At 40.0% G+C, this 21,446-nt stretch overlaps 1 protein-coding gene across 1 annotated transcript in view; it reads right to left on the bottom strand.

Moving 5' to 3' along the window:
- Positions 1-21,446, bottom strand: part of PTPRT (protein tyrosine phosphatase receptor type T) — a gene marked incomplete at both ends in the record, with an annotated part of 1,080,119 nt that overhangs the window by 234,651 nt on the left and 824,022 nt on the right. The window contains 1 exon segment of the mRNA XM_082644817.1: positions 16,168-16,441. Within this exon segment, the coding sequence (XP_082500943.1) occupies positions 16,168-16,441 (274 nt within the window).

Here is a 21,446-nt window from a genome sequence, read left to right as displayed (position 1 = left end):
AGAAACAGAATCCTTGCATGTAAATGGCTCCATTAAATTCCAGTTTACTACTGTATGACAACATTGGTGGAAAAGGGAATAATGGAGTGTTTGAGCAAAAATGATATTATGACATTGATTGGTATCTCCTCAAGGCCCCTTATGTAAGGATATATATGATACATACCTCTTCTAGTGTCTTTGATGAAAAATAGGTATACTTCTTTCTCTCAAGTAAGAGAACCTGCCACATGCCCCATTTTGCCTTGGCTTCCAGGAAGCCCAAGAGGTGTAGGTAATGTTCTATTTCATTAACCACCTATGCTATTGGGTTGGCCAGAAAGTTTGTTTGGGTTTTTCCGTAACATCTTGTGGAAAAACCCGAACGAACTTTTTGGCCAAGCCAATATAACTCTGGCACAGTGATCACCTTTCTACCACTAAGATTCTTGAGCTAGATAAACTTTTTATTTTAACTGAATATGTATATATGCATATTCATATGTACATGTACATACATACACACACACGCTAAAATGTTTATGTGTATGGATGTATATATGTATATACACACCTATGCTGAATTTGTACTCAAACACACATTCATGTCAGCAACATCTTCCTTTGAAAGGTGCTTAGGAATGTGCAAAGAGTTATCACACCTATTGTTCACTCCTCACAAAGACCCCAGTGAGTCTGGGAGGGCATATCTTGTCCGCATTTGACAGATGGGGAAACTGAAGTTTAGGGTCAATATTCAGTTCATGTAGCTACAAAATGGCTTATGCTCATGGATCCAGTTTCCAAATTCAGAGGTTTTCCCACTTTTTCACCATTTGGGAGCCAACTGGGCTGAACTTCATGGAGACCCTCAGTTTGGAAGGGGCCTGATGAAGGCAGAGACCCTGCTATATGGAAACTGAACTTTTTAGGGATGGGGGTCTGCAGCATTGATGCCTCAAGGCCCAGGCTGACAAGATTACCAGCTGTCAACGTTTGGGTAACCTTCATTTCCTTCGCCAAATGTCTTTAAAGTATATTTTCATTGAAAGGGAAATGTTCTTGGTCCCTCAGCTCTCATACCACGATAATAAAATCTTTAGGAATTGTAAGTGTGTGAAAAAGCAACCTGGGAGAGCTCATCTTGGTATTTGTACAAGGTGACACTCAGAGAATTTCTCTCTACCTGGAAAGAGAATTTTGAGACCTAACAGGGATTCAGTGGAAATTCAGAGCTTTCAAGAGCAAGTGATAAGGCTCAAAGGGTAGAATGCAGCCCTGGAGGTAGACATACCCAAGGGGCTGGGTGATCCCCAGGAGACAAAATCCACTGAGGACTGGGAAGGAGGCCTGGGCAGGTAGATGGGGCATGGCACCCAGGCTCTGGGGACAGACAAGAACTGGGAGGGAACACTTAGCAGGTCAGAATTTTCCAAAGTGGTTACAGAAAGGTGTGATGATAACCCTGGGCTCTAAATGTCCATTTCTCAGTTTTCCTTTACATTTTCGCAGAGCTAATAAAACCCAGAAATATGTTCCTAACATAGGACTATGGCAACAAGTTAGAAAAAGGATGTATGGAGGCCTCTGATTCACAGTTTTCTGCTACCTTGGCTCAGCTATTGATGGGTAGGAGAGATCTAAGGTTTTCCAATGCCTCTTAACCACACTGCATGGTAGACTTTGAAGAACTACAGTCTTTTAAAGTGGAACAGTGTCACAGGGAATGTTAGACATTTCTTGACCACATCTCCATGGAGGCAAAGAGAAAGCTGTTACTAAAATCCTTCCATCAGTATGAAGTAACTGAGATGCTATGAGATTTCATGGTGCTTCTGGTAGTCCATGCATGCACTGATTTAAAAGGAGTCACTTTGGGAGACCAATCATAAGGTAGTATACATGAAAACACCTTGCTTAGTGTGTGGGATGCAGCAGGTGCTCAATAAAAGAAAGTTCTCAGGATCTGTGATAGAAACCGCACTGGTGCTTCAAGAGTGAGTCTGGGGGCTTCCCTGGTGGTGCAGTGGTTGGGAGTCCGCCCCCTGATGCGGGGGGCGCGGGTTCGTGCCCCGGTCCGGGAGGATCCCACGTGCCGCGGAGCGGCTGGGCCCGTGGGCCGTGGCCGCTGGGCCTGCGCGTCCGGAGCCTGTGCTCCACAACGGGAGAGGCCACAACACTGAGAGGCCCACGTACCGCAAAAAAAAAAAAAAAAAAAAAAAAAAATAGTGAGTCTGGGTATTACGAGAATTTGAAGGAAAAGCTTAGGGTATAATGGGGAAGTGTGGTGGTCCTTAGGGATGTTCTCAAATATCCCAGTTCTCCCTCTGGGCACAAGGTTGGAAGGCACTGCCTCATTCCTTTTTGAAGTTAAGCATGGCTGCATGACTGGTCTTGGCCAATGGAAAGTGCTGTGTATCATTTTGTGTGGAAACTTTTTAGAACCATTGCCTTGTTTGCCACATTTCTTTCCCTGCCTTGGTGATTATGGAAGCACATGTCAAGATGGACTTTCCAACTTAAGTCCCTGAGTAACTAGGATAAGCAGGGCCCTTCTGCTGGCCCATTTTGCACATGTAGAAAGAGTGGAAAATATTTTTTCTGAATTACACCGAGATTTCATGGTTGCTTGTCACTACAGCATAAATTAGTTTATCCTAACCAATAAAGGAGTTTTCTTATAAACTCCCTCTGGAATATCTCAGACCCAAGCCATGTGATCTCCTGTGTGGTCTTAACTCTAACTCATTTGAGCTTGGGATTCCCTCATCTTCTCATTCCATGGTCCATCTGAGCTTTTTTCATGTGCACAGTGACTAAAGTAAAAACAGAATCAGGAAATGGGGTTGGGAGGGGCAAGATCATTCTCCAAAGACAAAATCAATTATATCAAAAGATTCAACAGGAACAGATATCAGGCTTGGAACCACATATGAAAAGTTAAACTAAGAAAAATAAAGCTTGGGGTGGGTTACAAAGCAATTGAGTCATGGGTGAATTAAGGCAGTCAACAGGTGCCACACAGACATGGTTCCTGAGGTCCTCCTAGGAAGTGATGTGCTTCTATGTGGAGTCTACAGGACAAATTGGAATGTACCAGGAAAGGGTGCTTCAACCCTCCCCTCCTTCAAGAGAGGAGCTTCAGGAAAGCAGCAAAAAGGAAAAGAGAACTAGAACTACAACAACTGTGACGGATGCCTTATATGCATTGTCTCATTTGCTCTCCCCAAGTTTGGGGGAGGTATATCATTAATCTCATTATGTATCTTGAGATGCTAAGAAATCAGCTCGAGTTCACATACATGGGAACAGCCATAATTCAAAGCCAAGTCTGTCTGATGCCTGACTTTCAGTTCTGTCTACCCAACCATGCCTCAGTAAACCCATCCATGTGCAAATATTATTTTCACAGGGCCTGGACACAACTAAATATGGTTTCTTCCAATTCATTCAGAGATACAGAATTTTCCCTAACCCAGCTCTACCTAGATCGTCCCAACTATTATAATGTGATTACGCTGCAAACACAAGGACTCATTCAAAATAGCATCTGCCTTCCAACTGTTCTTAAGAGGCAACTGAATTCAGGAGCTGGAAGAGGAAATGAAACATAGAGAGTGGTCACCCTTCTACTTCCCACTTCTCTTATTTAGCTCACCATTTGGAGGAGGCATCATACAGGTTAAATGTGCCCCCACATGATGAAAAGGATATAGGAAGGAGACTTCCATCCGCATAAATAGAACAGGCACAACAGCACTGCCCAAAGGGTGGCTTCTGATGGATATTTGCATGAATTCGCCACACTTGTTTTGCATACAACCGTTAATTATGGTCCTTTCATCTTCACAATCATGGCTAATGGTGGTGGGGATGCAGAGAACAGTAGATTCAGCAGACTTCATTCTGGGAAGAGTGGGAAAGAAACAATACAAAACTGCACCCACCCGCTGTTTACAACTGAGACAGCTACTCTGGGTACCATCTGGAAGATCTGGAGGAAATCAAGGCTTCCCAGGAGCCTGGAGCTTGTGAAATGAGACAGCTGTGGAAAGTATTACTGCTATGATGGAAGGAAGGTCCTTTATGGCTCATCTTTCTATGAGGAAAATAGCTCAGAGCCATATCTCTCATGCTACACTGAATGGAAATTCAGACTTTACTCACACTTATTTTGTGCCTTTCAGTATTCAAGATCATTTCTCATTTAATCCTCCTCAAAATGATTGTGCGAAGTGTGTACTACTATTTCAAGTTTATAAGTGAGGGAACTGAGACTCACAGACAACAAGAAACAGTCTGTACTCTCATTCATTTATTCATCAAATGATGACTGAGCTTCTACTGTGTGTTAAATATTGTACTCAGTAGGGAGAATACAGCAGCAAACAAGAGATCCTGCCTCCTGCAGCTCTCAGTCTAATGAGAGAGGCATGCACTGCAAAAGACAAGTGCAATTAAAAATATGCACAATGGATGAGGGGCAGAGCCTCAGGCACTACAGGATCGTGATGAGTTGCAGCGGGGATAAGGGAAGATAGGGGCATCAGCTGCTTCTTCTAGATGCTAGGGGATGCAGCTAGACCTGGATCCAAAGCAGGCTCTCCATGTCAACCAGGTCCAATGGACAAGGCCCAGCTGGAGGACTGAGTGGAGTGTGGAAGGCCAGCCATCCTGTGCCTTTGGATTGGAGAATTTAACCAATTTACATGTAAGGGTCTTGGTGCTCTGGCCAGGTGTCAGGCCTGAGCCTCTGAGGTGGGAGACCTGAGCTCAGGACACTGGACCACCAGAGACCTCCCGGCCCCACATAATATCAATCAGCGAGAGCTCTCCCAGAGATCTCCATCTCAACGTTAAGACCAAATTCCACTAAACGACCAGCAAGCTACAGTGCTGGACACCCCATGCCAAACAACCAGCAAGACAGGAACACAACCCTACCCGTTAGCAGAGAGGCTGCCTAAAATCAAAATCATAATAAGTTCACAGACACCCCAAAACACACCACCAGATGTGGCCTGCCCACCAGAAAGACAAGATCCAGCTTCCTCCACCATAACAAAGGCACCAGTCTCCTCCACAAGGAATCCTACAACAACCTAACCCACTGGGGGCAGAAACCAAAAACAACGGGAACTACAAACTGGCAGCCAGCGAAAAGGACACCACAAACACAGTAAGTTAAGCAAAATGAGAAGACAGAGAAATACACAGCAGATAAAGGAGCAAAGTAAAAACCCACTAGACCAAACAAATGAAGAGGAAATAGGCAGTCTACCTGAAAAAGAATTCAGAGTAATGATAGTAAAGAGGACCCAAAATCTTGGAAATAGAATGGAGAAAATACAAGAAACATTTAACAGGGACCTAGAAGAACTAAAGAGCAAATGAACAAGATGAACAACACAATAAATGAAATTAAAAATTCTCTAGAAGGAATCAATAGCAGAATAAATGAGTCAGAAGAACAGATAAGTGACCTGGAAGATAAAATAGTGGAAATAACTATCGCAGAGCAGAATAAAGAACAAAGAATGAGAAGAATTGAGGACAGTTTTAGAGACCTCTAGGACATTAAATGCACCAATATTCGAATTATAGGGGCCCCAGAAGAAGAAGAGAAAAAGAAAGGGACTGAGAAAATATTGGAAGAGATTATAGATGAAAATTTCCCTAATAGGGGAAAGGAAAGGGTCAATCAAGTCCAGGAGGCGCAGAGTCTCATACAGGATAAATCCAAGGAGAAACATGCCAAGATACATTATTACTCAAACTCTCAAAAATTAAATATAAAGAAAAAATATTAAAAGCAGCAAGCAAAAAGCAACAAATAACATACAGGGGAATCCCCATAAGGTCAACAGCTGATCTTTCAGCAGAAACTCTGCAAGCCAGAAGGGAGTGGCAGGACATATTTAAAGTGATGAAAGGGAAAAATCTAAAACCAAGATTACTCTACCCAGCAAGGATCTCATTCAGATTCCATGGAGAAATTAAAACCTTTACAGACAAGCAAAAGCTAAGAGAATTCAGCATCACCCAACCAGCTTTACAACAAATGTTAAAGGAACTTCTCTAGGCAGGTAACACAAGAGAATGAAAAGACCCACAAAAACAAACCCAGAACAGTTAAGAAAATGGGAAAAGGAACATACATATCGATAATTACCTTAAATGTAAACAGATTAAATGCTCCAACCAAAAGACATAGACTGGCTGAATGGATACAAAAACAAGAAACATATATATGCTGTCAAAAAGAGACCCATTTCAGACCTAGGGACATATACAGACTGAAAGTGAGGGGATGGAAAAAGATATTCCATACAAATGGGAAAAAAAAAGAAAGCTGGAGTAGCAATTCTCATATCAGACAAAATAGACTTTAAAATAAAGACTATTACAAAGACAAAGAAGGACACTACATAATGATCAAGGGATCAATCCAAGAAAAAGATATAGTAATTGTAAATATTTATAAACCCAACATAGGAGCACCTCAATACATAAGGCAAATGCTAACAGCCATAAAAGGAGACACTGACAGTAACACAATCATAGTAGGGAACTTTAATACCCCACTTTCACCAATGAAGAGATCATCCAAAATGAAAATAAATAAGGAAACACAGGCTTTAAATGACACATTAAACAAGATGGACTTAATTGATACTTACAGGACATTCCATTCCAAAACAACAGAATACACTTACTTCTCAAGTACTCATGGAACATTCTCCAGGACAGATCATATCTTGGGTCACAAATCAAGCCTTGGTAAATTTAAGAAAATTGAAATTGTATCAAGTATCTTTTCTGACCACAACACTATGAGACTATATATCAACTACAGGAAAAAAAATCTGTAAAAAATACAAACACATGAAGGCTGAACGATACACTACTAAATAACCAAGAGATCACTGAAGAAATCAAAGAGGAAATCAAAAAATACCTAGAAACAAAAGACAATGAGAAAACGACAATGCAAAACCTATGGGATGCAGCAAAAGCAGTTCTAAGAGGGAAGCTTATAGCAATATAATCCTACCTCAAGAAATAAGAAACATCTCAAATAAACAATATAACCTTACACCTAAAGCAATTAGAGAAAGAAGAAAAACCCTGTTAGCAGAAGGAAAGAAAGCATAAAGATCAGATCAGAAATAAATGAAAACGAAATGAAGGAAACAATAGCAAAGATCAATAAAACTAAAAACTGGTTCTTTGAGAAGATAAACAAAATGGATAAACCATTAGCCAGACTCATCAAGAAAAAAAGGGAGAAGACTCAAATCAATATAATTAGAAACGAAAAAGGAGAAGTAACAATTGACACTGCAGAAATACAAAGGATTATGAGAGTTTATTACAGGCAACTGTATGGCAATAAAATGCACAACCTGGAAGAAATGGACAAATTCTTAGAAAAGCACAACCTTCTGAGACTGAACCAGGAAGAAGTAAAAAATATAAACAGAGCAATTACAAGCACTGAAATTGAAACTGTGATTAAAAATCTTCCAACAACAAAAGCCCAGGACCAGACGGTTTCACAGGCGAATTCTATCAAACATTTAGAGAAGAGCTAACACCCATCCTTCTCAAACTCTTCCAAAATATAGCAGAGGGAGGAGCACTCCCAAACTCATTCTACGAGGCCACCATCACCCTGACACCAAAACGAGACAAAGATGTCACAAAATAAAGAAAACTACAGGCCAATATCACTGATGAACATAGATGCAAAAATCCTCCACAAAATACTAGCAAACAGAATCCAATAGCACATTAAAAGGATCAATCACCATGATCAAATGGGGTTTATTCCAGGAATACAAGGGTTCTTCAATATATGCAAATCAATCAACGTGATACACCATATTAACAAATTGAAGGAGAAAAACCATATGATCATCTCAATAGATGCAGAGAAAGCTTTCGACAAAATCCAATACCCATTTTCAATAAAAACGCTCCAGAAAGTAGGCATAGAGGGAACTTACCTCAACATAATAAAGGCAATATATAACAAACCCACAACCAACTTCATTCTCAATGGTGAAAAACTGAAACTGTTTCCATTAAGATCAGGAACAAGACAAGATTGCCCACTCACCAATATTATTCAATATAATTTTGGAAGTTTTAGCCAGAGCAATCAGAGAAGAAAAAGAACTAAAAGGAATCCAAATCAGAAAAGTAAAACTGTCACTGTTTGCAGATGACATGATATTATACATAGAGAATCCTAAAGATGCTACCAGAAAACTACTAGAGCTAATCAATGAATTTAGCAGAATACAAAATTAATGCACAGAAATCTCTTGCATTCCTATACACTAATGATAAAAAATCTGAAAGAGAAATTAAGGAAACACTCCCATTTACCACTGCAACAAAAATAATAAAATACCTAGGAATAAACCTACCTAAGGAGACAAAAGACCTGTATGCAGAGAAGTGTAAGATACTGATGGAAGAAATTAAAGGTGATACAAACAGATGGAGAGATATACCATGTCCTTGGATTGGAAGAATCAAAATTGTGAAAATGACTCTACTACCCAAAGCAATCTACAGATTCAGTGCAATCCCTATCAAACTACCAATGGCATTTTTCACAGAACTAAAACAAAAATTTTCACAATTTGTATGGAAACACAAAAGACCCTGAATAGCCAAAGCAATCTTGAAAAAGCTGGAGGAATCAGGTTCCTGGACTTCAGACTATACTACAAAGCTACAGTAATCAAGCCAGTACGGTACTGGCACAAAAACAGAAATATAGATCAATGGAACAGGATAGAAAGCCCAGAGATAAACCCACGCACATACGGTCACTTTATCTTTGATAAAGGAGGCAAGAATATAGAGTGGAGAAAAGACAGCCTCTTCAATAAGTGGTGCTGGGAAAACTGGACAGCTACATGTAAAAGAATGAAATTAAAACACTCCCTAACACCTTACACAAAAATAAACTCAAAATGATTAAAGACCTAAATGTAAGGTCAGATAATATAAAACTCTTAGAGGAAAACATAGGCAGAACACTCTAGGACATAAATCACAGCAAGATCCTTTTTGACCCACCTCCTAGAGAAATGGAAATAAAAACAGAAATGAACAAATGGGACCTAATGAAACTTAAAAGCTTTTGCACAGCAAAGGAAGCCATAAACAAGATGAAAAGACAACCCACAGAATGGGAGAAAATATTTGCAAATGAAGCAACTGACAAAGGATTAATCTCCAAAATATACAAGCAGCTCATGAAGGTCAATATGAAAAGAACAAACAACCCAGTCCAAAAATGGGCAGAAGACCTAAATAGACATTTCTCCAAAGAACATATACACATTGCCAACAAAGGCATGAAAGGATGCTCAACATCACTAATCATTAGAGAAATGCAAGTCAAAGCCAAAATGAGGTATCACTTCACACTGGTCAGAATGGCCATCATCAAGATATCTACAAACAATAAATGCTGGAGAGGGTGTGGAGAAAAGGGAACCCTCCTGCACTGTTGGTGGGAATGTACATTGATACAGTCACTATGGAGAACAGTATGGAGGTTCCTTAAAAAACTAAAAATAGAACTACCATATGACCCAGCAATCCCACTACTGTGCATATACCCTGAGAAAACCGTAATTCAAAAAGAGTCATGTACCACAATGTTCACTGCAGCTCTATTTACAATAGCCAGGACATGGAAGCAACCTAAGTGTCCACTGACAGATGAATGGATAAAGAAGATGTGGCACATACATACCATGGAATATTACTCAGCCATAAAAAGAAACGAAATTGAGTTATTTGTAGTGAGGTGGATGGACCAAAGTCTGTCATACAGAGTGATGTAACTCAGAAAGAGAAAAACAAATACCATATGCTAACACATATATATGGAATCTAAAAAAAAAGAAAAAAATGGTTCTGAAGAACCTAGGGGCAGGACAGGAATAAAGATGCAGATGTAGAGAATGGACTTTAGGACACGGGGAGGGGGAAGAGTAAGCTGGGATGAAGTGAGAGAGTGGCAGTGACATATATACACTACCAAATGTAAAATAGCTAGCTAGTGGGAAGCAGCTGCATAGCACAGGGCGATCAGCTCCATGCCTTGTGACCCCCGAGAGGGGTGGGATAGGGAGGCTGGGAGGGAGACACCAGAGGGAGGGGATATGGGGACATATGTATACGTATGGCTGATTCACTTTGTTATACAGCAGGAACTAACACACCATTGTTAAGCAATTATACTCCAATAGAGATGTTAAAAAAATATGTACAACGTTTTAAATAAAAACAACAGGTTAACATATAGTGAGTACTGGTGTGGATGGCTCTTAGATAATATGATTGGGAAGTTCTCAAAGGATATGACATTGAAGATGAGGCCTGAAAACTGAGAAGGTACTAGTTCTTCAAAGAATGAAGAAGACAGACGTGGATAATATAGCAGCCTGCAAGAGGTCCCTGAAGTGAGAAAAATATCTTGGAATGTATGAGAAATAATGTCTTAGAAAATGGTCAAGAGAGGAGGGGTAGTTGAAATGTAGCAGGAATGGTCTAACTATATCTGCAGTACAATGCTAGGTTCTGGTTACCCCTTTTTAAGGAAGGCATTGGAAAAAAGGAGGCTGTCTATGAGAGAACAGAATAAACAGGATGAAAGGGATACAGAAATAATGCCATATAAGAAATAGAAGTGGGCCTCCCTGGTGGCGCGGTGGTTGAGAGTCCGCCTGCCGATGCAGGGGATACGGGTTCGTGCCCCGGTCTGGGAGGATCCCATATGCCGCGGAGCGGCTGGGCCCGTGAGCCACGGCCGCTGGGCCTGCGCATCCGGAGCCTGTGCTCCGCAACGGGAGAGGCCACAACAGTGAGAGGCCCGCATACCGCAAAAAGAAAAAAAAAAAAAAAAAAAAAAAAAAAAGAAATAGAAGTAATTGCATATTAAATATCATTGAGAGATGGCCTGGTTGGCCAGGGATGGTAGTTGATACTGTCGTATTTTCTCCAAAAGGCTGACATGGTAAAGAGTGATTTGATTTGTTCAAATCAATACAAGTGTCCAAGAGTAGAGAGTTAAGGGGACAGAATTTGGCTTTATAGAAAGGAGAAAGTTCTAACATTTTTTCTTGTTCAACAAAGGAATCAACTCTTTCCCCCCAAAGAATTGCAGTGGTCAAGCTGAGGCTATATAATGCCTTGCCAAGAACACTTTATTAGAGATTTCTATGTTGGCTTCTGGTGTAGATTAGATGACACCTCAACATCATCCAATTCTTAACCGCTACAGATCTGTAATATTGTCGTATCCAAAACAAATAGTTACAATATGGTCTGATTCGCAAGAAAGACAGATGCTGAGAATTCAGCACCAAAGACAGTGCTTCAACAGGTGGGACTGACCTTGTTCTCTGTCAGAAAGCATAAATGGGTAAATGGGATATTGGGTTGGCCCAAAAGCTCATTCGGGTTTTTCCATAAGATGCTATGGAAAAACCCGAACGAACTTTTGGGCCAACCCAATACTAACCAGATCAAAATTCCAAACGCAAGTGCCTGTGAACAACTCACACTTCATGAAAGTGCCTGCGAGGACTCTGAGGACCATGCTTCATAATGGACATCATACTCGGACTCTCCATGGTTTTTATAGGGCTGGATTAAATTACTCCACATTTATATAGTTCACTGTAGAGTTTATAAAATGTCTTTACTCCCATCCTAATAATAGTCAAGATTTAATGAGTGACCTCCACATTTCTAAACCTAATGACTAATTATTTGACACATTATTTTACTTATTTATTTTTGGTCCCTCCCCTACTAGAATGTAAATGCTATGAGGGCAGGGATTTTTTGTCTGTTTGGCTTACTGCTTTATTCCCAGCACTCAAAAAAGGTGCCTTTTTTTTTGGCGGGGGCGGGGGGGGGACATAGAGTGTGTGCTTGCTAGATGTTTCCTTAATTAATTAATCAGTCACATCTAGCTCTTTTAATAGGTTACTTAAAAGTCACACAGTTACTAGGGTTTTGTGTATAGGCAGTCTGATTGTAAAGGCTGAATATTTAGCCACTCTGCTAAGCTGAAAAAACATCTTTACTATTCACAGAATAAATATATCTGAACCCTAAAATTCTCTTACTGTTTTGACTGAAACTTGTAGATGGGATTGGAAGCAATGAACTTGACTGAGAGTAAATCATTCAACCTTGCCCACAACCATCCTGCAAAAAATGGCCATTTCTGCTTTCGTTTAATCTTTTAAATGTAATATAACTTTGCTCTAACCTTCGTTTTTAATCTTCTAGTGATACAGATTTGCTGAATTATGGTTTTTACTTGACTCAAGACATTTTACCCCTTTATGAAGGGAGTAAAGCATCACTTAAAAAAATATCTAGTGCTTCTGTTTTCTGGCTTGCTTTATAGTTGCTGATTTTCATGTTTACTTAAAGTTTCCTTTATTTCTCCCCCTTTTCTTTGCAGATTGTTGTCTTCTGGTTTTTCTATGATAGATTGGAAGGCTGCCTTTATGTTCCAAAAAAGTATACTTAAAAAAATTCTTAGTATCAAAAATAAAATAGTCCTTAGCTATTCTATCCTGTCTAAAGTGGGAAAATCAGCAGATTTTTATTTACATTCATCAATCCTCCAACTCTTCCTTAGTTTTTGTTGACATAAGAGTGAATTACAGACCCAGATCACAACTGTTAACTTTTTACATTATACATCTTTTCTTTAAGTAATTGCTTTTAATATTAACCTCTTTGTAACACGTCTAGAGCAATTATTTAGCATTAATGTGATATTTAATTAGTTTCCATGCTCACTGTGGGTCTTTTTATTTCATATTTCTCTATTCTTGATTTCTTTATTTTGATTCATTGCTTGGTCAGTTGCTGTTTGAATGATTTATTAGAAGCAGGACCTGTGGGACCCTCAGGATGGTGAGAATGTCTTTCTGATGCATTTACACAAGAACAACAACTTGGCTGATAAGAAATTTGTGGGTTATAACATTTTCTCCTCAAAAATCCTCCAGGCTTAACTGCATTGTCTTCCACCCTTTATGATATGGCGAAATCTGAGGGGGCCAAGCAGAGATGTGTTAGACTGAGAATGACTTCCCTGCTCCTGTGTCCCTTTCACCCAACTCTTTTCAGTAAAATTTAATACTACACAGTAATTTGAAATGGTGTGTGGTTTTTCTCTTGCTAGAAAAATACAATACTCTGAGTGCCAGCTCCCACAGCTTTTTCCTCTCTGTTCCCTTTGAGGCTGACTACACCCTCAAGACACCTGGCATAAGCACCCATCCAGTTCCATTCCTGCTCGTGTTTCATTACAGCAAACCTTAGTTCCCAAATGGGTGTACACATAGGGTGGGATCAGAGGCATGAGTAATTAAATGGCTTTGTTTATCTCGGAAGCAGTAGCAGAAACTGCTTCTTAGATGAGGTAGCTTCACAGTGGGGTGACTTTTTCCCAATGGCAAAACCTCATGTCTTGAAAATGGTTTCTATTATACGTTGTCTGGGGAGCAAGACCTCCAGTAGTCCTCCTGCCTCATCTGCTGTTCTTCTAGGACCTACCATGCTCAGGTTGGGGAAATCTCTCCTGGGGTCCATTTTCCAGTTCCCTGGGTTCTACAAACTTGGTCTGTTGCTGGGTTTTCAGGAGAATCTTGGTAGGAATGCGATAGCAGGTGAACTGAACGAAGCTACGCCTCTGCTCCACAGCATGGAAACCCAACAGCTCCTCTTGATATGTTGCCAAGAGCAGGGAAAGCCATCCCTTCTCAGGGTTGTGCTGAACCAAGAAACTGGCTCATATGGGATGCAGAGAACCAAGAACAAGATGAGCTCCCAGACGCTTCTGGCCATCTTTATGTCTTCCTCCTCAATACATCAGAGTGTTGCATGCAGAGGTAAGACCAGATGGACAGGTGGTAGGCAGTCTGGCTTCTTTTTGTAGTTCTACACTCTCTGTGAGGAATGTTGCTTGAACCAGTAATGGATGCAGAACTGAAATACCAATGTGGAATCTAAATGGGTATGTGGACATTTTAAATGTTAATTAGTTTCTCAATCCAGGTTTCTCGTAAGGTAATGACTGCCACTGACAGACTAGACTATCTTGGCCACAGGCTGTTCTGTAAGAACTTCACCAAATCTTGCTTCTGTCTCAGCTTTCCCTTCTCCAGTGAGCCTCTCACTTCTCCAGAGACACTGTGGAACATGGCACATAAGATTCCCTTATATTTATAGAAGCCCTTCGAGGGCACATACCACATAATCTTAATATGAACTATCGGGTCTAGCAAACGTCACTGTTCATTATCTATTTGTTGAATGAAATATGGCAACCTGAAACAAAACATGTCCACAAAAGCATCCTAGATGGAAAATACTTGAGTATAAGAGGAACTTAAAGATAGTTAGCTTGCAGAACATAAGACCAGATGGGTCTGTGTGTATAGAGGGGAAGTGAATGGTGGAAAAGTTCTTACGTAACTGAAAAAAAATACCACCTGAGAAGGTGATTGCACTGGTTCTATTGGGACCTAAAAGTATGGGTCAAGAGCAATGGGTAGAAGCTACAGTAAACGATATATTTAAGTCAGTTGAAAAAAAGTTTTCTTAGAGCCACAGCCTCCACAAAGATCAGCAAAGTTACCACATAAAGGAGTGAGTTCTCTGTCATTGGAGGTATTCAAGAATAAGCACTAACATCATCAAATAAATGCTGGAGAGCATGTAGAGAAAAGGGAACCCTCCTACCCTGTTTGTGGGAATGTAAATTGGTGCAGCCACTATGGCGAACAGTATGGAGGTTCCTTAAAAAACTAAAAATAGAGTTGCCATATGATCCAACAATCCCACTCCTGGGCATATATCCAGAGAAAACCTTAATTCAGAAAGATACCTGCATCCTAATGTTGATAGCAGCACTATTTACAATAGCCAAGACATGGAAGCAACCTAAATGTTCATCATTTGAATGGATAAAGAAGATGTGGTATATATGTATATATATACAATGGAATACTACTCAGCCATAAAAAAGAATGAAATAATGCCATTTGCAGCAACATGGATGGACCTAGAGATTATCATACTAAGTGAAGTAAGTCAGAAAGAGAAAGACAAATATCATATGATATTACTTATATGTGGAATCTAAAAAAGTGATACAAATCAACTTATTTACAAAACAGAAATAGACCCATAGACATAGAAAACAAATTTATGGTTACCAAAGAGGAAAGGGGTTGGAGGAGTTTGGGATTAGCAGATACATTACTATATGTAAGACAGATAAACAACAAGGTACTACTGTATAGTGCAGGGAACTATTTACAATATCCTGTAATAAACCATAATGAAAAAGAATATGTATATATAACTGAATCACTTTGCTGTACACCAGAAAGTAACACAACACTGTAAATCAACTATGCTTCAATTTAAAAACAAGAATAATCATTAACATCAGTTAACTGTGATATTGTAATATTGACTGAAGCACTGTTTTGTATGTAGGGGGAGGGAGGGAGATATTGGATGACCTTTCAGATCCTTTACAGCCCTGTGATTTTGTAATGTTATGACTGGCACTCCTCAGTAACCAAAACAATATTTGACACAAAAAGGTTACCTTGTCTTTGGGAGAAAAATACTTCTTAATGTGACTAACGGTAATGATAAAGGGGTTAGCAGTCACTGATTAACTAAAACATGTTTAGTGCATTAATAGATATCAAATGTATAGGTACTCTTTTATAGATGAGGAAATTAAGACTCAGATCTGCATATGATTTGCCCAAGTGAAACACCTTTCTATCCTCTAATACAGGGGTCTCAGAATTTTTTTCTGTAAAGGGCCATGTAGTAAATATTTTAGGCTTTATGCAGCACAGAGTCTGTCTCAACTACTCAAGTGTACTGCTGTAGCACCAAAGCAGTTACAGACCATGGAAATGGATAGGCGTCACTGTATTCAAAACAAAAAACAAAACAACAACAACAACCCTTTACTCAATGGGTCAGGATGATTTGGTCCACGGGCCTTAGTTTGTCAACTTCTGCTCTAAAAACATGCTGCCTTCTCATTTAAGAATGAAAAAACAAGGCAAGACATGGCCTCCATGTGGCCATACTTACTCCATTTGCTTTGCTGAGTGCCTGGAAGTAGATGCTGTAGCTTTTCAGAGGGGAAAGAGGTGGGTTCCAGTAGCCATTGTATGTCTTGTTGTCACCCACTGTGAATGGCTGGGTGACAGGCAGGTTGGCAGGCTTCAATTCAGCAGCAAAGTAGTGTAGAGAATCGAGGCTGGAGGCATTCCTATAGCTCACCGGCACCGAAAAGCACTCAATGATGTCAGCTGCCCTCCGTGACTTCTGAAGTCGCTCTTCCTTGACAACCAGCTGATAAACACTGGACAGGAAAGAGGAGAGGCAGATGAGCAACTGCCTGGAGGGATGAACTTTTACTTATCATCGTCACTTCGGTCTGCAACTTAAACCTCCCTCCTGAGCTTCAGACTTATAAACCCGCTGCTTTGTAGAAATAGATTTCCATTTAGTTGTTCCAAAGCCAGCTTACACTGCATAGGTCCAAAAATGCAACTCAGTTTCAACCCCTACAAACCTATATGCTCCTCCTTCTACATTTCTTCCCTTAGTGAGGGTACACTGCTCATCAAGTGGCCAGATCTTGAATATGGGGCTCATTCTCATTTCCTGCATCCTTGGTTTGCACTCTGCTTTGATCAACAAGCTCTGTTGACTTGACATCAGCAATCTGAACCTGCCCCTCCCTTTTTTTCTCCTCCCACCAAATTGTTGAGGTTGGGCACTTCCCCACCTCTTAGCTGAACTCAGCTAGTCTCTTTGCCTCTAATTGATTGGATCAACTCACCAGTCAATCCACTGACCTTCCTAAACATAAACACTGTCCCTCTTCAAGAACGTTTCATAGGCTCTCCATTATTCAAACGAGACAATCTAGACTCCTCATCCTGACCTTTGGGGCACTTTGTGTCTGGTTTCTAGTCTACCCCTCAGAGAGTCTTATGGTAAACCCCTCATTGCAGCTGCGGCAGATCCCATGCTATTGCACAAACCTCCTTTGGATCACAGCCTGTGCCATCACCAGTTCGTGCTTCCTCCATCTGCAATGCCCTCTCATTCAACTTCTGCCTGGGGAAGCCTTTCTCTAAAGGTGAAGTCTATCTTTCATCTCCTCTATGAAGCCGGTATAGATCCTCCAAATCTGAATGACTTTCCGCCTACTCCGCTCCTCCACTGCTGGTTAATGGCTATCTGCTTGGGACGGCAATAACATAAGCATGGAACTGCTGTTTCTAGGTGTAGACTGTGACCTTTTAGGCAGTGGAAGCTGTGGCTTAGTTATCTCTGTATCACTCTCCTCCATCCACATACTGCTCAGCAGGTTGCCTGATACCTATAATGATCAGTGAATGCTTGTTCAAATGGACCAAATTGAACTAAAATTGAAAATAAGCATGAAACCCAACCTGACAGGATGCAGAAACCCTAATCAAGATAAACAGTGATTCTTCTGAGCTCCTGTCTAGTGATCTCACACATTCCCTTCAACTTAGAAGGACTGTAAGAAGGTGTTAATGTGTGAAGAGAGATGACCGAGCCTTTTAAAAACACCAACTGTATGCCAAATGTGTATGCTCCTTTTATAAAAGTTATCCTAGGGCTTCCCTGGTGGCACAGTGGTTGAGAGTCCGCCTGCCGATGCTGGGGACACGGGTTCGTGCCCCGGTCTGGGAAGATCCCACATGCCGTGGAGTGGCAGGGCCCATGAGCCATGGCCGCTGAGCCTGCGCGTCTGGAGCCTGTGCTCCGCAACGGGAGAGGCCACAACAGTGAGAGGCCCACATACCGCAAAAAAAAAAAAAAAGAAAAAAAAAAAGACACTATTGAAAAGACAAGCTACATACTGAGAGAAAATATTTGCAAGGTATGCAAGGTATGATGACATATCTAACATACATAATGACACAATACAACTCAATAATAAAAACACTAACAACCCAATTTAAAAATTGGCAAAAGATTTGACTAGACATTTCACTAACGATAAAATACAAGTGGTTTATAAACTCATGAAAAGATGGTCAACCTTAAGAGGTGTGGCCAAGATGGTGGTGTCGGAAGACCCTGAGCTCAGCTCCTCCCATGGGCACACCAAAATTACAACTATTTACAGAGTAGATATCTATGAGAATGACCTGAAGACTAGCAGAAAATATTTTCCACAACTAAAGATATAAAGAAGGAATCAAACTTATATGTGGAATCTAAAAAATAATACAAACGAATATATATGCGAAACAGAAACAGACTCACAGATACAGAAAACAAACTGGTGGTTACCAAAGGGAAGAGGCAAGGGGGGAGGGGCCAATTAGGGGTCTGGGGTTAAGACATACAAATTACTATGTATAAAATAGATAAGCAACAAGGATATATTGTACAGCATAAGGAATCACAGCCATTATCTTATAATAACTTTTAATGGAGTACAATCTGTAAAAATACTGAATCACTATGCTGTATACCTGAAACTAATATAATATTGTAAAACAACTATACTTCAATTAAAAATTTTTTTTTAAATAAAACCAAAAAAGAGCAAAAGAAAATAAGGCAACAACAATTAAAAAAAAAACACAATGAGAAACCACCCCCCTCCCCACTTAGAACAGCTATCAGTAGAAAGACAGACAATTGTAAGTGTTGACAAGGGTAGTGGAAAAATGGAACTGTCATACATTGCTGTGGGAAAGTCAAATGGTGCAGTCACTTTGGAAAATAGTCTGGAAGTTCCTTAAAAAGGCAAACATAAAGCTACCATTCATCCAGCTATTCCATTCATAAATACTTATCTATGTATGTCTATACATAAACTTGTGTACAAATGTTAATAACAGTATTATTCATAATAGCCAAAACATTAAAACAATCTAAATGTCTATCAAGTGGTGAACAGATAAACAATATGTGGTATATCCATATAATGAAATATTATTCAGCAATAAAAGAAACAATTTACTAATATACTCTACAGTATGGATGAGGGTCAAAAATATTATGCTAAATGACAGAAGCCAGATGAAAAACACTTTATATACTGTATGATTCCATTCACATGAAATGTCAAGAAAATGCAAATTTATAGAGACATTAATCAGATTAGTGTTTGCCTGGGACTGCAGGTGTGAACAGGAATCAATTGCATTCAGGCACGGGGTATTTTATGGTGTGAGGAAAATTTTCTAAAATGGGACCGTGGTGATGGTTGCACAATCCTACAAATTTACTGAAAATCACTGAATTGTACACTTAAAACTGACTGAATTTTATGGTATGCAAATTATACCTCAATAAAGCTTTTAAAGAAATGAGGGAAATGGACTGAGCAATCTTGGATGTTCTTTCTCCCTTCCAAAGAGTCTGTGCTTTAGTATTCAATGATGCACACATTTCAATACAGAAATGCTATGATAAACTTTTGGCATTATTGTTCAAGATGGGCTAAGAAACAAGTGTGAGCTTAGTAATCCCCAATAGAATCTAGCTTTGCAATTACATTTTGCACATTAAAGGTCACTTGGAACTATAAAACTGAAATTTACAATGATATGTCTTAGTTAGCCAACCTTTACTCCAAGGCTCTGGGAATTCCTGTTTTTGTTCACGATTTGCTTAGTCACAATAGCCATTAGAGGAGGCAAGGAAATGGGGAGAGGAATACATTTGCAGTTTAGCATCAGAATATGTGCATGTGCATCTTTCCCTGGCTTCTGACTAGCTGTGTGATCTACTGCCCACTCTGTCTTTCATGTACTTAATCATGTATTCATCAGATATTTATTGTATGACTACAGTGTAGCAGGTTAAAATTTGAATGTAATATGGCCCCTGGGCACTGGGAGCTCAGAACTGAGATGGGGGAGACAGATATTAACTGTTCAGTACAATTCAATATGGGGAGGGCAAAAGGAGGAACTTAGCCAGGGAAGGATTCTGAGAAGAGGGGTGCTTACAGGATAGTGTGAGGGTTAAATGAGATAGTGTGTCTAGAGCATTCTTTCTACAGAGTAGAGTGCTTTTTCTAAAAGTTGGCTGGAGCCAAAACAACTGCTGCATGCATTATTATTATAGTGTTATCAAATTAGACCACAAAGATTTGCCTTGTTTTCCATTTGGACTCTTCTCCTGTGGTTGAACTGCACTTAATAAATTTAACAAAAGTGGATTTTGAGTAGAAATTTAAAGGAAGAAACATATGCTGTGTAAAGGGGCCATAACAATTCAACTGAAGAGTTCAAATTAAGTTTTAATTATTATCAGATAAAATCAAAAGAAACCTTAAAAGGAGAAACCAGACAACCATCTGATGATGGCTAGAGTGCCATATCTTCTTCTCAAATATTTAAAAGAAGTATAACTAGCTTTAATTGAGCATGTACTTACTGGGGTGGAGATATATTGTAAACCATAATGCAGAAGACTTAGCCCTCATGTATTTTCTCTTAATCACTGGTCCTCTCTCATTCACAATACTGTACATAAGCAACTCCCGTGGTTCTAATTTCAATACATATCCAGAATCTGACCACTTCCATCACCTCCACAGCTACTACCCTATCAAGCCCCCATGATCTCTTGATTGGATTATCGCCATAGCCTACCAACTGGTCTTCCTGCTTCCAATCTTGCCCCCAGCAATCTCAAAACAGTAGCTGGAGTGACCCTTTAAAAACATGACTCAGGTCATGACACTCCTGTGCTCAAAGCCCCACTATGCCTCCCACCTTGTGTACAGTAAAAGGCAGCATCTTTACAGTGTCTCCAAGGCCCTCTGTTATGAGGCCTTTTCGCTGTCCTTTGAATACCCTATAGGTATGTTCCCATCTCAAGGCCATCACATTTACTATCCTTGATGCCTGGAATGCTCTTCCCTCAGATATATATAACCCTTGGAAGACTTGCTTCTTCACCTCTGCTGGAGAAGTCTTACATGATCGCTGTATTTAAAATAGCAACCTTGGGACATCCCTGGTGGTCTGGTGGGTAAGACTCCGTGCTCCCAACGCAGGGGGCCCAGGTTTGATCTCAGGTCGGGGAACTAGATCCCGCATGCATGCCGCAGCTAAGAGCCCGCATGCCGCAGCTAAAAGATCCCACATGCTGCAACTAAAAGATCCCACATGCTGCAACTAAAGATCCCACGTGCTGCAACAAAGATCCCACGTGTTGCAACTAAGACCCAGTGCAGCCAAAATAAATAAATAAATAAATTTAAAATTATATAATAAAATAAAACTGTAACTCCAACCACATTATACCCTGTTACACTTCACTGCTTAATTTTTTTTTTTTTTTTTTTTTTTTTTTTG

The sequence above is a fragment of the Mesoplodon mirus genome (assembly GCF_964341445.2).
Source record: "Mesoplodon mirus genome assembly, chromosome: 15".
NCBI classification, from domain to species: Eukaryota; Metazoa; Chordata; class Mammalia; order Artiodactyla; family Ziphiidae; genus Mesoplodon; species Mesoplodon mirus.
This window is presented reverse-complemented; position numbering and strand designations above follow the sequence as displayed.